Here is a 17,095-nt window from a genome sequence, read left to right as displayed (position 1 = left end):
GTATTTTATCAAACAGAAGTTTTAAATTTTGATCTCAGAATTTTTGCTTTTTTGTTATGATTTTTGCTTTTCTGTATCTTAAGATATTTTTCCCTATCCCAAATCCTAAAAGGTACTTTCCTGTATTTTCTTATGATCATTTTAAAGTTTTCTTTTTCCTATTAGGTATTTTATCAATGTAGAACAGAGGTGAAAGGGATGAAGGGGGTTACGGTTTGAGTTGAAAGCAGGGTAATCGGTCTGTTCAGATTACATTGCAAAGCCTGAGTGACATATGGTGATGATCTGCATTGGGGAGGAGTGGAATCGATAGAAGAAACACATTTGAGGGGCGCCTGGGTGAGTGGATCAGTTGGTTAAGCGTCTGGCTCTTGATTTTGGCTCAGGTCGTGATCCCAGGGTTGTGAGATCTAGCCCTGCCTTGGGCTCCACGCTGGGCATGGAGCCTGCTTAAGATTCTCTCTCCCTCTCCATCTGCACCCCCCACCAAAAGAAAGAGACACATTTGAAATCTCTTTGGAGGAATTTGTTAGGTGAAAGTTCATTGTAGTTATTTCCAAGTTCCACTTCTTAGACTGATCACATAAGAATTAACTTTGGAGCCGTAAAATGCAGGTTCTTGGATACTACCTCTGACACTCTGATTTAGTAAGTCTTCATTGAGATTTGGGACTCTTGACTTCCCAAGTGATTTTGATTATCATTTTGGAAACAGAAGCTATAGAAATATATTGAAAAGATGAAAGAAAATTAAAGTATCTGCAGCTAAATAAAAAAAGTGTATCTAAGAGATTATAACTTTTTAGTACCCAGAATAATTTAAATTTTATCCATTCAGTAAAAATAGTCATTATGCAGGACACCTGGCTGGCTCAGTTGGTAGGTCATGTGACTCTTGTATGAGTTCAAGCCTCATGTTGGGTTTAGAGATTACAGAAAAAAATAAACTCTTAAAAAATAGTCATTATTCTGTTCAATTTTTTTGTAGTTTATTCTTTAAACTTTCAGTTGTGAATGAATGAATAAAACTGATGAAATTATTTTTATTCAGTATGTCAAGATATGTCCTAGTTCCCATCTCCACATTTAAAAGAATATATTTTACCTTCAGATACCTTTTGTACTTCTTTGGATCGTTGGCTATATTAACATTTTGGGTCTTTTTAACTCATTCTTTTCCAGCTATTGAGTTGTCCTTGAAGGAACAAAGGCAGCAGTCAACCGCCCTTTCTACTTTGTACCCAAGCACATCTAATCTCTTAACTAACCACCAACATGAAGGCCGAAAAGTTCGTGCTATATATGACTTTGAAGCTGCTGAAGATAATGAACTTACTTTTAAAGCTGGAGAAATAATTACAGTTCTTGATGACAGGTGATGGATAATATCAAATTGATATTAAGTTGACATTCATATGAAAATATATAACATATTACTTCTGTGTTTCGTATTAATCCTGTTGAATGCCATTACCAAAGGTAATAAGAAAAAATATTCATGCAGATATTTCCTGTGTGTGACAATTTGACTGCTTTGCTTGTATCATACTGTCTGGATTCTTATTTTGTGGGTTAATTTTTTTTCTTATCTCTAAGTTTTTGTTTTGGAGGTCTAGTTTATTGATTTTTGTTCCATCTAATAATATAAATTATTAAATTAGTAAAGTTAAGATTTTAGAAAATATGCCAAATATGTCTATGTATTTATGGAATTTGTTAGAAATGCGTAATATATTGAACTTATTTATTAACAAAAAATAGTATATCCATGGGTCAGATTCATTTTACTTGGAATTATATACATTTACATTATTATGGGAGGGGATTCAGTACCTCTGTTTTTATTTCATTTTTTTATTGTTACGTTAATCACCATACATTACATCGTTAGTTTTTGATGTAGTGTTCCATGATTCATTGTTTGCATATAACACCCAGTGCTCCATGCAGTACGTGCCCTCTTTAATACCCATCACCAGGCTAACCCACCCCCACGCCCTCCCTTCTAGAAGCCTCAGTTTTTCAGAGTCCATTGTCTCTAATGATTCGTGTCCCCCTCCAGTTTCCCCCACCTCATTCTTCCCCTCCTGCTATCTTCTTCTTTTTTTTTTTGCTTAACATATATTGCATTATTTGTTTCAGAGGTACAGATCTGTGATTCAACACTCCTGCACAATACACAGTGCTCACCATAGCACATACACTCCCCAATGTCTATCACCCAGCCACCCCATCCCTCCCACCCCACCCCCACTCCAGCAACCCTCAGTTTATTTCCCGAGATTAACAATTCCTCATATCAGTGAGGTCATATGATACATGACTTTCTCTGATTGACTTATTTCACTCAGCATAACACTCTCCAGTTCTATCCACGTCGTTGCAAATGGCAAGATCTCATTCCTTTTGATGGCTATATAATATTCCATCGTGTGTGTGTGTGTGTGTGTGTGTGTGTGTGTGTGTCTGTGTGTGTGTCTGTCTGTGTGTGTGTGTGTGTGTATACACCACATCTTCTTTATCCATTCATCTGTTGATGGACACCTTGGCTCTTTCCACAGTTTGGCTACTGTGGACAGTGCTGCTATAAACATCGGGGTGCACATACCCCTTCAGATCCCTACATTTGTATCCTTGGGGTAAATACCCAGTAGTGCAATTGCTGGGTCGTAGGGTAGCTCTATTTTCAGCTTTTTGAGGAACTTCCATACTGTTTTCCAGAGTGGCTGCATCAGCTTGCATTCCCACCAACAGTGTAGGAGGGTTGCTCTTTCTCCACATCCCCGCCAACATCTGTCATTTCCTGACTTGTTAATTTTAGCCCTTCTGACTGGTGTGAGGTGGTATCTCATTGAGGTTTTAATTTGGATTTCCCTGATGTCAAACGATATTGAGCACTTTTTCATGTCTCTGTTGGCCATTTGGATGTCGTCTTTGGAAAAATGTCTGTTCATGTCTTCTGCCCATTTCTTGATTGGATCAGTTGTTCTTTGGGTGTTGAGTTTGATAAGTTCTTTATAGATTTTGGATACTAGCCCTTTATCTGATATGTCATTTGCAAATATCTTCTCCCATTCTGTCGGTTGTTTTCTGGTTTTGTTGACTGTTTCTTTTGCTGTGCAAAAGCTTTTAATTTTGATGAAGTCCCAATAGCTCATTTTTGCCCTTGCTTCCCTTGCCTTTGGCGATGTTTCTAGGAAGAAGTTGCTGCGGCTGAGGTTGAAGAGGTTGCTGCCTGTGTTCTCCTTTAGGATTTTGATGGACTCCTGTCTCACATTTAGGTCTTTCAGCCATTTTGAGTCTGTTTTTGTGTGTCGTATAAGGAAATGGTCCAGTTTCATTCTTCTGCATGTGGCTGTCCAATTTTCCCAACACCATTAGTTGAAGAGACTGTCTTTTTTTCCGTTGGACGTTCTTTCCTGCTTTGTCGAAGATGAGTTGACCATAGAGTTGAGGGGCCATTTCTGGGCTCTCGATTCTGTTCCATTGATCTATGTGTCTGTTTTTGGGCCAGTACCATACTGTCTTGATGATGACAGCTTTGTAATAGAGCTGAAAGTCCAGAATGGTGATGCCACCAGCTTTGCTTTTCTTTTTCAACCTTCCTCTGGCTATTCGGGGTCTTTTCTGGTTCCATATAAATTTTAGGATTATTTGTTCCATTTCTTTGAAAAAAGTGGATGGTATTTTGATGGGGATTGCATTGAATGTGTAGATTGCTCTAGGTAGCATTGACATCTTCACAATATTTGTTCTTCTAATCCATGAGCATGGAACGTTTTTCCATTTCTTTGTGTCTTCCCCAATTTCTTTCATGAGTATTTCCTAGTTTTCTGAGTACAGATTCTTTGCCTCTTTGGTTCGATTTATTCCTAGGTATCTTATGGTTTTGGGTGCAATTGTCAATGGGATCTACTCCTTAATTTCTCTCTCTTCTATCTTGTTGGTGTATAGGAATGCCACTGATTTCTGTGCATTGATTTTATATCCTGCCACTTTACTGAATTCCTGTGTGAGTTCTAGCAGTTTTGGGGTGGAGTCTTTTGTGTTTTCCACATAAAGTATCATATCATCTGCAAACAGAGTTTGACTTCTTCTTTGCCGATTTGGATGCCTTTATTTCTTTTTGTTGTTTGATTGCTGTGGCTAGGACTTCTAATACTGTGTTGAATAGCACTGATGATAGTGGACATCCCTGCCACATTCCTGACTTTATGGGGAAAGCGCTCAGTTTTTCCCCATTGAGTATGATATTTGCTGTAGGTTTTTCATAGATGGCTTTTATGATATTCAGGTGTGTACCCTCTATCCCTATACTCCGAAGAGTTTTGATCAAGAAAGGATGCTGTACTTTGTCAAATGCTTTTTCTGCATCTATTGAGAGGATCATATGATTCTTGTTCTTTCTTTTGTTAATGTATTGTATCACTTTATTGGTTTGTGGATGTTGAACCAAACTTGCAGCCCAGGGATAAATCCCACTTGGTCGTGGTGAATAATCCTTTTAATGTACTGTTGGATCGTATTGGCTAGTATTTTGGTGAGAATTTTTGCATCCATGTTCATCAAGGATATTGGTCTGTAATTCTCCTTTTTGATGGGGTCTTTGGTTTGGGGATGAAGGTAATGGTGGCCTCATAAAACGAGTTTGGAAGTTTTCCTTCCATTTCTATTTTTTGGAACAGATTCAGAAGAATAGATATTAATTCTTCTTTAAATGTGTGGTAGAATTCCCCTGGGGAGCCATCTGGCCCTGGGCTTTTGTTTGTTGGGAGATTTGTGATGACTGCTTCAATGTCCTTAGTGGTTATAGGTCTGTTCAGGTTTTCTATTTCTTCCTGGTTCAGTTTTGGTAGTTGATACATCTCTAGGAATGCATCCATTTCTTCCAGGTTATCTAATTTGCTGGCATAGAGTTGCTCATAATGTGTTTTTAAAATTGTTTGTATTTCTTTGGTGTTGGTTGTGATCTCTCCTCTTTCATTCATGATTTTGTTGATTTGAGTCATTTTTCTTTTTGATAAATCTGTTCTCTGTTCTTTTGGTTTCTATTTTGTTGATTTCTGCTCTGATCTTTATTATTTCTCTTCTCCTGCTGGGTTTAGGCTTTATTTGCTGTTCTTTCTCTAGCTCCTTTAGGTGTAGGGTTAGGTTGTGTATTTGAGACCTTTCTTGTTTCTTGAGAAAGGCTTGTATTGCTATATACTTTCCTCTTAGGACTGCCTTTGCTGCATCCCAAAGATTTTGAACAGTTGTGTTTTCATTTTCATTTCTTTCCATGAATTTTTTAAATTCTTCTTTAATTTCCTGATTGACCCATTCATTCTTTAGTCGGATGCTCTTTAGCCTCCATGTATTTGAGTTCTTTCCGACTTTCCTGTTGTGATTGAGTTCTAGTTTCAAAGCATTGTGGTCTGAAAATATGCAGGGAATAATCCCAGTCTTTTGGTACCGGTTGAAACCTGATTTGTGACCTAGGATGTGATCTATTCTGGAGAATATTCCATGGGCACTAGAGAAGGATGTGTATTCCGTTGCTTTGGGATGGAATGTTCTGAATATGTCTGTGAAGTCTATTTGGTCCAGTGTGTCATTTAAAGTCTTTATTTCCTTGTTGATCGTTTGCTTAGATGATCTGTCCATTTCAGTGAGGGGGGTGTTAAAGTCCCCCACTATTATTGTATTGTTGTCGATTTGTTTCTTTGCTTTTGTTATTAATTGCCTTATATAATTGGCTGCTCCCATGTTCGGGGCATAGATATTTACAATTGTTAGATCTTTTTGTTGGATAGGATACAGTGTCCTTCCTCATCTCTTATTACAGTCTTTGGTTTAAAATCTAATTTGCCTGATATAAGGTTCGCCACCCCAGCTTTCTTTTGGTGTCCATTAGCATGGTAAATGGTTTTCCACCCCCTCACTTTCAATCTGGGTATGTCTTTGGGTTTGAAATGAGTCTTGCAGACAGCATATCGATGTGTCTTGTTTTTTAATCCAATCTGATAGCCTGTGTCTTTTGATTGGGGCATTTAGCCCATTTACATTCAGGGAAACTATTGAAAGATATGAATTTAGTGCCATTGTATTGCCTGTAAGGTGACTGTTACTGTATATTGTCTGTGTTCCTTTCTGGTCTATGCTGCTTTTAGGTTCTCTCTTTGCTTAGAGGACCCCTTTGAATATTTCTTGGAGGGCTGATTTCGTGTTTGCAAATTCCTTTAGTTTTTGTTTGTCCTGGAAGCTTTTTATCTCTCCTTCTGTTTTCAATGACAGGCTAGCTGGGTATAGTATTCTTGGCTGCATTTTTTTCTCGTTTAGTGCTCTGAATATATCATGCCAGTCATTTCTGGCCTGTCAGGTCTCTGTGGATAGGTCCTTTGCCAATCTAATGTTTCTCCCATTGTAGGTTACATATCTTTTCTCCCAAGCTGCTTTCAGGATTTTCTCTTTGTCTCTGAGACTTGTAAGTTTTACTCTTAGATGTTGGGGTGTTGACCAATTTTTATTGCTTGAGAAGGGTTCTCTGTGCCTCCTGGATTTTGATGCTTGTTTCCTTCCCCACATTAGGGAAGTTCTCTGCTATAATTTGCTGCAATATACCTTCTGCCCCTCTCTCTCTTTCTTCTTCTTCTGGGATCCCAATTATTCTAATGTTGTTTCGTCTGATGGTATTGCTTGTATCTCGAATTCTGCCCTTGTGATCCAGGAGTTGTTTATCTCCCTTTTTCTCGGCTTCTTTATTTTCCATCATTTGGTCTTTATATCACTGATTCTCTCTTCTGCCTCATTTATCCTAGGAGTTGGTGCCCATATTTTTTATTGCACCTCATTAATATCCTTTTTGATTTCAACTTGGTTAGATTATAGTTCTTGTATTTTTCCAGAAAGTGTTTCTCTACTAACTTCCATCTTTTTTCAAGCCCAGCTGGTATCTTTAAAATCATCATTCTGAACTTTAGGTCTGATATCGTACTAATGTCCATATTGAGTAGGTCCCTGGCAGTCGGTACTACCTGTTGTTCTTTTTGTTGAGGTGATTTTTTCCATCTTGTCATTTTGTCCAGAGGAGAATAGATGAATGAGAGAACAAAATGCTAACAGGGTAACAACGTCTCCAGAAAATATATTCTAAACAAATCAGAAAAGACCTGAAATCAGGGGAAAAGAAAGGGGAAGAAAGAAAAAAGAAAAAGATAAACAAAAACAGAACAAAACAAAACAAAAAAACAGAATATGATCTAATATGATCGGGCTGGTGCATAGGTCAGTGCCACACACTAGATTTTGGGTGTATTTTGGTCTGTTAGAAGAAAGTTCCTCCCAAAATTTTAAAGAAAGTAAAACTTATGTATGTACAAAAGTAAGGGTTGATACAATGAAGGGATGGAATATGACTGTAAAGATGAAAATTATAAAATATTGTATAAAGAATTGATAAGAAGTTGTTTCAAAAAAGATAGAAGAGGATTTAAAAAAAAATAAAAAGGGGGAGAGAATATGATCAGGCAGGAGACTGGAACAAAGCCATACACTAGAGACTTAGGATATATTTTGATCTGTTAGAAGAAACTGTATCTCAAAATTTTACAGAGAGAACAACATATATATATTCCAAAAATAAAGGTAACTATTATGAAGGGATAGAATATGACTCTAAAAATGAAAAATAAAAATGTTTTTTAAAAAAAGGGATTGGTAAGATGTTGGTTGGAAAAGGGAAAAAGAAAAATTTTTAAAAAAGTTAAAAAAAATTAATTTTGAAAGACTAAAGAATCATGGTAAAAAAGCTGTGAATTCTATGTGCAGTATTCCCCTAGCACTGGAGTTCTGCTGTTCTCATTGATTGGTAAACTTGGTCTTGGCTGGCTGTTCTTGCTGATCTTCTGCGGGAGGGGCCTTTTGCCGTGGTTCCTAAATGTCTTTGCTGGAGGCGGAATTGCCCCGCCCTTTCCTGGTCCAGGCTGAGTAATCTGCTCGGGTTTGCTCTCAGGAGCTTTTGTTCCCTGCAAGCTCTCGGTACAGCTTTGGTGGAGGAGAGTGAAAATGGCAGCCTTCCAATCTCCAACCGGAGGAGCCGAGAACTCAGGGCCCCAGTCCTCAGTGCGCCCCCAGAGAAAAGCTGTCAGTCAGTCCTGTCTCCCCGGTCTCCGGCCACACTCCGTGCTCACCCGGCCTGTGACCGAGCATTTCTATCTCTGGCACCCGACCCTGTTTGGAGTCTCCAAACCCAGCAGATCCCTGCGGTGTGCTCTGGCGCCGCTCCTCCCAGGGGAGGAAGGGGAGTGTCCCCGGATCTGCTGCTTGTTGGGTCCTTGCTGGAGGAGCAGTGGCCCGACTGGGCCGCGGATCACAGTTTATGGCAACCCCAAGCTGAGAGCCCGCGCCTCGGCTCCATCTCTGCAGCCGGCTTCCCCGTTCCGATACCTGGGAGCTCTGCCACACTCAGGCTCCCCCGGTCTTTCTGTGACCCCGAGGGTCCTGAGACCACACTGTCCCGCGAGGGTTCCACCCCCCGCTTAGCCACTGGAGCGACGTCCCTCAGTGGAGCCGACTTCTAAAAGTTCCAGTTTTGTGCTCCGCGGCTCTATCACTTGCCAGAAGCGGCGACGGAGGCCCTCTCCCCCACCATCTATCCTCCCGAATATTGCCTCCGATTCACTTCTCCGCACTTCCTACCTTCCAGAAAGTGGTTGCTTTTCTGTTCAGAGAGTTGTTGCCATTCTCGTCTTCGATCTCCTGTTGAGTTCGTAGGTGTTCAGAATGGTTTGATCCCTATCCAGCTGAATTCCTGAGACCAGACGAAATCCCGGTCTCCTACTCCTCCGCCATCTTGCTCCGCCCCCCCTTGTTTTTATTTTAAATTCAATTAATTAACATATAGTGTATCACTAGTTTCAGAGGTAGAGTTCAGTGATTCATCTGTCTTATATAATACCCAGTGCTGATTACATCCTATGCCCTCTTTAATGTCCATCACCCAATTACCCTATCCCCCCACACTCCCCCCGCCCTCCAGCAACCCTCAGTTTGTTTCCTCTAAGTACATCTGGGTTTTGTGTTTACTCAAAATTTGTTTCTGATGATTGTCACTGATAATGAAGTACTAAAATTTGCAGGTGGTTTTAAAAAATAAATTCAAAAAAACTTTAGGTTATTCCTATAGTAGCACAGTTACATTGTTTTCTTGACTGAAAGAAAATGAAGTAAAGTTTGAGCTGTTTAGCTGGAAATTGCACAAAACCTTGACCATTGATTGATTCATTCAAAAAATGTTCATTGAGAGCTTGCTAGCTTTCCTTATACGTATACCACAGATACAGTGGTGAACCATGGGATGTATCTGAGTGTGTGTTCATTTTGAACATTTTGTGCTATAAACAGTGTCATCTGTCATGTTATTTCTTGTGGGGGAGAAAGGTGCTAGTGTCAACAAGAGAGCGCACTAATTTAGGAATGGATCTGAATTAAGAGTCTACTATTACCTTACTACAAAGGAGCCTTACAGGGAGACCATGAACTACCTGAAGTTGAAGAGATCTTTGTTTTGGGGAGTGAGTTCAGAACCTTGTATTACATCCTCAAAGCATTCACCAGCCCTCCAAAAGATAAAGAGCTGTGTATTTAACACCTCTTTATCTTCTCTGAGCCTTCATCTTCTGTTTGTAATAATGGTACATTCATTTCTTCCCTCATTGGATTGTTGGGGGGTTCAAATCTGGTAATAATTCAAGTTAAACATTGTAAAAGGTAGAGAGATATATAGAGATGAAAATATTATAGTCAAGCATTCTTTTTTGCTCCTCATTAGTGATCCCAACTGGTGGAAAGGTGAAACCCATCAAGGCATGGGGTTATTTCCCTCTAATTTTGTGACTGCTGATCTTACTGCTGAACCAGAAATGAGTAAGTATTTTCCATTCTTTAAGTGCATGATAATCTACAACTGTCTTCTTAATAAAAGAGTAAATTCAACTTCATGGAAAGTTACAAGCTGAGCTGGGACTCTCAGATGTTAGTGCCGCCAAAGTGTTTGTTAAGAATGTAGCTTGCGTGCTCACTTCAGCAGCACATACACTAAGATTGGAGTGATACAGACAAGATTACCGTGGTCCCTGTGCAAGGGTGACACGCACATTATGAAGTGTTCCATGTTTTTGTATTGTATGTAGTGATGAATCACTAAATTATACTCCTGAAATCATTATTGCACTGTATGTTAACTAACTGGAATTTAAATAAAAATTTAAAAAAAAAATGCAGCTTCCTAGTCAGTAGATTATTTACCAGAAATCACCTAATTATCTACAGATTGAAATTATCTGTCTACCAAGATTATTCCTAATTGGATAATTGGGCAGACTGTGGACTTTTCTTTAAAAATACTAGACTTATAGCATTATAAAACTGAAGATTAAGAAGTGTTAGGAAATTTATGCACTATGTATTTTCATTATCAGTTGATCAAGTATGACAAATACAGTGTACTCTCATAGAGAATTCTTTCTGTTCTAAGATTGGGACCATTTCTTTAGTGTCTAGCCCCAAACTTGGAAGCAGTGGCCTGTAAGCAATATAATGGCTTTCCTAAGCCCCCATGTCAGAGAGTCAGAAGGAACCGTAACTGATCATGTGAATACCTTTTTGTTTGGTTTCCAAGTATGTGCTACTTGGGGAAATAAACTAGAAAGTAGGGCCCAAGAGGAAAAGTGATGTGTCTGGTAGGCATAATAGTTGCAGGAGATGTAACTACTTGTAACCTACCAAAAACTGTTGGTAGGCAGTTCACTATATTTCTACATAATACTACACTTCACTGATCTTCATAATGATGAGTTTGGGTCATCAAGATAAAGTCATAATCTCCCTTTGTTTAAGGAAACAGAAATATGTTCTAGTGTAGAAAGATTTCCATTAGTGGTTGAAAGGTTTAGAATTTTAAGAGTTTGTGTATATAAGCTGGTAAGCTATAGTTATCTGGCAAAATATCTCACCTCATCTCATCTTTCTATAATGCCAGTAGAAGGTATCAAAGAGAGTTATAAGCTACAGGATGCTTAGGTCTTTTTTAGTTTATAAGAATTTTAAGAAAGGATCTTTGTCTTAGTCATCTTTTCATTTTTTGTTTCCAACAGCACGTAGTACTGAATCTTACCCAGAATACAGGCTATCTAAATATTTATACAATAAATGGTACATACATACGTGTATGTTTACATATCTGTATATATGTAAACACACACATATATATGTAAAAGATACACTTTTCCTGGAATAAGAACACTTCTCTTTCAAGAGAAGGCTTTAACAACAAATCGGACATTACTTTTATCTTTGATGAAACAAAGCTGTCTCCCAATTATTGCCAAGTTGTCTCATGTCATTTTATGACCGATTTATGACAGAGACAGAGTCCTGATACCCATTCTAGTAATGGAGTTCTTTTTTGTTAGAACTGAAAAAATACATCGTAGAACAGTTTTTAAATGGCAATGTATTCCATGCCAATTTTTTAACCTGGGCTTATGGTGGTGATTTTTTTTCTTTCTTTTTTTTTTTTTTTTGAGGTTTGGGTTTTTTGTTTTTGTTTTGTCCTCAAAAAGCTATTGGAAAAGATGGAATTGTCTTGGACTTCTGTTCATGGTGAAATCCAGGATCTCATATGGATCATGTAGCCATCTCCTCTTTTTCCCCATCATATAGCAATGCAACTTTAAAATGAGTATTCTAGCTCTTCTTCCTCTCTTTCACTCTGGACTACTGAAAAGAAGAGCAGGAACAGGAGAGCTTCTATAATGGAATTGTAGTTCTTGAGCTTGGGAAATGAGTGTTAGCATGATCTTCTTAGCATTCCTCTTCTTCTTCTTCTTCTTTTTTTTTAAGATTTCTTTATTTGAGAGAGAGAACATGAGAGAGGGGAGGGTCAGAAGGAGAACCAGACTCCCCACTGAGCAAGGAGCCTGATGTGGGGCTCCATCCTGGGACTTGGGGATCATGATCTGAACTGAAGGCAGATGCTTAACCACCTGAGCCACCCAGGCACCTTTTCATAGCAGAAGCCCACTTTACTTAATGTCCTGTACAAGTACCTGCCCTGCTTGGCTTGTTTTTCTTTTGGAAGTGTAGGAAGATACTGTGAAAACAGTTTATTTTGTGTACATGCACACGCACACACGCATGCATGCACGCATGCATATTTGGTAATAGTGCCTTTGAGAAAAAGCACTGAAAACTTGTGCATGGTCATCTGTTAGGATGTGTTCTCTTATGGGTAGCAGCCAATGTGGTGCTTTCCCAGCTCTCTACTTGTTAACAGCTCAAGATATAAAAAGCAGAAATATCTCTAGCACATGTCTCTTTTACCCCCATGAGAAAATAAAATCAGCTGAAACTTTTGTGTGTGTATAGAATTTTGCTTTATGGTGATTTGAATGGGATGAATGGAAATTAAATTATCTACATTTTTATACAGAAGCTTACAGCACCAAATACATAAGTGGTATGAGTTCCTGTTCTCAGAGTAAAAAATCATCAGCCATATTTCAGTATGTGGGCTAGTAGCACCAGATAGATTCGTATTTAAATCCAGGCAGTGTCGTATATTAGCTTTTTCCTGCACAAGCGTTTTTAATATTGCTGTGCTGCTGTTAACCTCATTTTTAAAATGGTAGAAGAGATTCATTTGGGAGGATATGTAATATTCTATTATGCACATTTAATAGTTTAATTAATATATTTCCTTTCCGTAATTCTGCTCCGTTCCCAAAGCCCTTTTCATCTTGATTCTTAATATTTTTATGAATACTGATTAACCACATTGGTACAAGGATGAGAAATGCAGAAAGGAAGTCCATTCCTTTAAAGTCGTATGAGTCTCTCAGTATATTGGGGGAGAAGGTTAATTTCTCTATTAATCATAACCTTATATTTACTAGTTAATGATATATTGAATAGTTTTTAAAGATTGCTTTGTTAAGCAACAGAAATATGTGCTTCTGGCCAGTGGTTTGCAGATCCCTTCATAACCACATTTTTATTTCAAAGAATAATGGAACTAAAAAATGCGGGCTGATTTAGTGGAAAATTCATATCATTGCCCATGCCACTTGTAAAGTTCTCCATTGAGCTAGATGTCATTCTCCTAGTAAAATGTCTGGGTAGCTTGCCAGAGAACATATATAGCTGACTTTCCATTTCACTACATTGAAATAGCATGGTCTTTCAAATGAGATTTTTCTTTGAAGGGACTGGTAATTTAAAAGAGGACTTAATTTGTAGAGTTCATTTTTGTCCTTGTAAAACTACTTTTTGTCCAATTTACTAAACTCTCATATGTAGTAGGTAATTAATCTTTGTTTCAGAAATATACCTCTTATTTTTAGTGAAGTATCTTTTATGGAAAATGTAAAATTTTAAGAGAAAATTAAGAAATCTTCACAGAATTCCATAAAAATAATGTTCTCTCATTATTGCCTAAATCTGTAGTTTATTCCTTAAATTGAGTCTCTCAGATTGAAGGGAATAAAAGAAAAATCCAAATTCTCTCATGCAGTTTAAAGTGCTTTAGAATAGAATTTTAAGTTTATTATAAGGAAAAGATAAATATTACATGTTTTACAGTTAAAACAGAGAAGAAGACGGTACAATTTAGTGATGATGTTCAAGTAGAAACAATAGAGCCAGAACCGGAGCAAGCCTTTATTGATGAAGTAAGTGATTTCCTCTGTGAGAGTTGTTCATACTTGGTATTGAAGTAGAAATGCTGTTACTGTCTTCTTTAAAAAAAAATTGATTACTTGATTAGTGCATGTATTTTATGTTATAAAGTTCAAGCAATATAGACAAAGCAAAGACTGTCCTTGAAACTGTCTCTCTAGTCCCATTCTGTACCTCATTATTTAAAATTCCTGCTTAATATTCCATAGAATGGGTTTATATGATTTATTTACTTTACTATTGGAACTAAGGCTTTTTGCAGTTTTTTGTTTTTTTTAATTGCAAACACAATTTTGTGAAATTTTTTTGGATGGACTATATTTAATAGAATATGTGACTTTTATTTGTGAAGATCAGTATTTAATGCTCTGGAAATTACATCCTTTGTAACATTTTAAACTTATGATGAAAAATGATATTTAAAATACCATATTTAAAATATTAAGATATTTTAAAATCTTTAAAATATTTGAAGGGATTTTATAGGTTTTTAGCCTTCTTTGGGAGGAGGCGTAAACAAAGTTTGAAGTTTCTCTTTTAGAGAAAGAGACTGTTGAAGACTGTGCTGAGAGCCAGGGAATCTGACTGGATCAGGGAAAGTTATGTTTGGCCAGTTGCATTGCATAAGACAGTGTGTGTAGAGTCAGCCTAGTGGTCTGTATAGATATCTCATTTCTCTGATATTAGCTAATTTCAAATAGGTGTAATATTCTGTAAACAAATAAAACAAAAATTATCCAGATGTTAGTTGACTCTCTCATATTACCCCCCACTTCCCCCACTTTTTTTTTCTTTGCTGTAGGCGAACTTTTCTGACACCTTCTTTTCTAGGCTACTTAAAATGAAAATTATGAATCTTTTACATTGAAAAATAGTATCCATTTCAACATATAAAATTCATTTGACTTTAAAAGAGTTTTTTATGTACTTGTGTCCCTTTCACTGTCCAGTGATTAGTTTATCTCTCAAGCTGTTTGCAGAAACAGAGTTTTTGTCTTGGCTTAAATGATTGTATAAAATTGGTAGTCTTTTACATTATTTACCTAATGTACCTGTGGTTAGTAACATAACCATGTAAAAACCATGCATGGAGAAAACTTTGTCATTATTATAGTATTATTCTTTGGTACGTGAGATCAGTATTTTGATTCTTAAAAACTTACGTATAAGTACATGTATACTTGTGTAATAATATAGATGTATTAATATAATGATGGCTTCATTAGTTCCATTGGTTTTTATAAGGGAAAATTCTGAAATAGATCTGAGTCCTTGCTTTGAGATACCTTTCAGCCTTCTCACATAGGAAAATAGAGAAACCACAAATCTTCTTTCCTTTTATGACAGACTGAAATATTGGTGGAAAGAAAATGTAGAATAAAATCTATGGCCCTACTTAGAAGGAGAAGAGCTGTGATATAGCTGAGCTATGTCTTGCTAAAACAGCTGCTGTATTCACCGTGGTGGAGAAGTGGTAACGAGTTGTCAGTCATAAGTAATGCCATCTTGAGAGAGAAGTTGCACCTGTCAGCATGGCAAGGCTACAGCCGCTCCAAAACAAAATGACACAGAAATCCACAAGCATGACATAACAGATTGAAGAACTCACACATTTTAAGTTTAAATACGGTTCTGTTTCTTCTCATTTAAGAAAGTTTCTGTTAGCAGTTTCAAAAGTAAGTAGGAAGAGCTTTCAGGCCTCTGACTTCACATGGTACTAAAGAGAACACAAATACTCAATATGTCAAAGCAAAATTGGAGTCTCCATATGAATCACAAAAATTCTCCATCCATTATCTAATTAATGAAGTGAGACCATATTGTTGCATAACAATTTATTGCTTTTTTTATTAACTATTTAATTCCTGTAGGACAAAATGGACCAGTTGCTACAGATGTTGCAAAGTACAGATCCCAGTGATGATCAGCCAGATCTTCCAGAGTTACTTCATCTTGAAGGTAAACTTTGTTTTCCATTACCCTTACATGTAAAGAATAATCAGAGGTTATATCTAGTGTTCTGTTACAGAATGGTTTTATATTTAAAATCAATTGGAAATGATATAAAAAATGTTAACTCCACTCCTCTGTGACCCAATCTCACTTATATGAATATCCATGAGAGATATGCTTTCTTTTGCTGTGTTTTCTTAAATTTCTTTAAATCTTGTTATCTTAGCAATGTGTCACCAGATGGGACCTCTCATTGACGAAAAGCTGGAAGATATTGATAGGTAAAAGAACGTGCTGTATCTCTGTTGTATATCTTCTTCCCTGAAGTTCTCTTTAAGTGCATATTGGGATAGAGCTGCCTTTTTATTATTTTTTTATTTTAAAGATATGCCAGAAGAACCAGTTCTCATTCAGTTGTTTTCCACTATAGATATGGGAATTAGAATTAGATACATCTGCCTATTTTTTTTAAGGTGAGCATTTATTTGACCTTAATTATATTAGTCTTTTTAAAAAATAATGGTTACCTATTGTAATCATTGTAATGCTGTAAGTGGCATTACCAGAGCTCACAAATGTCCCACCCATCTGTTATTTACTAGGGATACCTAGCTATTTCAAGGTAAAGTCAAGTACAATAATCTGGAGTTCTCCCAGCATAGTACCTTAAGCAGTTTTGGTTATCTTGGAGCTAAAATACAGGATATTTTCTGCCATAACGTTAAATTTTTAGTAATGTCTGCTTATATTACTTTTTGCTATTTTATGTGCCTTCTTATTTAGAACATCGTATCATTTAAATAGCAGTTGTGTTTGAAATTACTGTGTAATATTTCAGAAAACATTCAGAACTCTCAGAACTTAATGTTAAAGTGATGGAAGCACTTTCACTGTATACCAAGTTAATGAATGAAGATCCAATGTATTCCATGTATGCAAAATTACAGAATCAGCAGTATTATATGCAGTCATCTGGTGTTTCTGGTTCTCAGGTAAGCTTTTAAAAATTCAAGTATATCAGTTTATTTTATATTTTATTTTTTTAAAAGATTTTGTTTATTTTAGAGAGTGAGCACGTGAGTGGAGGGTGGGGCAGAGGGAAGGGGAGAGAGAATCTCAAGCAGACTCCCCACTGAGCGAGGAGCATGACTCAGAGCTCAATCTCAGACGCTGAGATCATGACCTGAGCCAAAATCAAGAGTTGAATGCTTACCAACTGAGCTACCCAGGTAGCCCTTCAAGTATATCATTTTAAATTCTCAATATATTTGAGATTATTTGGAATAGCTGTGTTTTTGTAAAATGTGAAACTTTCTGAAAGTAATCTTAGAATATAAGTTTAAAATAATTTTTTACTTGATAAGGACAATGTATAATACACTAATTATTCCAGTAATTCTTTTTAAGAAGTTGTTTTTCTTCAAGGGTG

At 37.0% G+C, this 17,095-nt stretch overlaps 1 protein-coding gene and 1 non-coding gene across 3 annotated transcripts in view; both read left to right on the top strand.

The window, feature by feature from the left end:
• The window catches only part of STAM (signal transducing adaptor molecule), a 92,977-nt gene that overhangs the window by 59,070 nt on the left and 16,812 nt on the right, over positions 1 to 17,095 (top strand). For both annotated transcript variants that reach the window (XM_027595266.2, XM_027595265.2), the window contains 6 exons: positions 1,183 to 1,375; positions 9,809 to 9,903; positions 13,618 to 13,706; positions 15,585 to 15,672; positions 15,893 to 15,947; positions 16,505 to 16,658. In XM_027595266.2, the coding sequence (XP_027451067.1) occupies positions 1,183 to 1,375; positions 9,809 to 9,903; positions 13,618 to 13,706; positions 15,585 to 15,672; positions 15,893 to 15,947; positions 16,505 to 16,658 (674 nt within the window). The remainder of the gene's footprint in view (positions 1 to 1,182; positions 1,376 to 9,808; positions 9,904 to 13,617; positions 13,707 to 15,584; positions 15,673 to 15,892; positions 15,948 to 16,504; positions 16,659 to 17,095) is intronic.
• LOC113923232 lies at positions 10,051 to 10,156 on the top strand. Its single transcript, XR_003520235.1, has one exon. It is a non-coding gene; the product is annotated as a U6 spliceosomal RNA (small nuclear RNA).

The sequence above is a fragment of the Zalophus californianus genome, chromosome 9 (genome assembly GCF_009762305.2).
Source record: "Zalophus californianus isolate mZalCal1 chromosome 9, mZalCal1.pri.v2, whole genome shotgun sequence".
NCBI lineage: Eukaryota > Metazoa > Chordata > Mammalia > Carnivora > Otariidae > Zalophus > Zalophus californianus.
The sequence above is the reverse complement of the archived record's forward strand: the minus strand, read 5'-3'. Positions and strand labels throughout refer to the sequence as shown.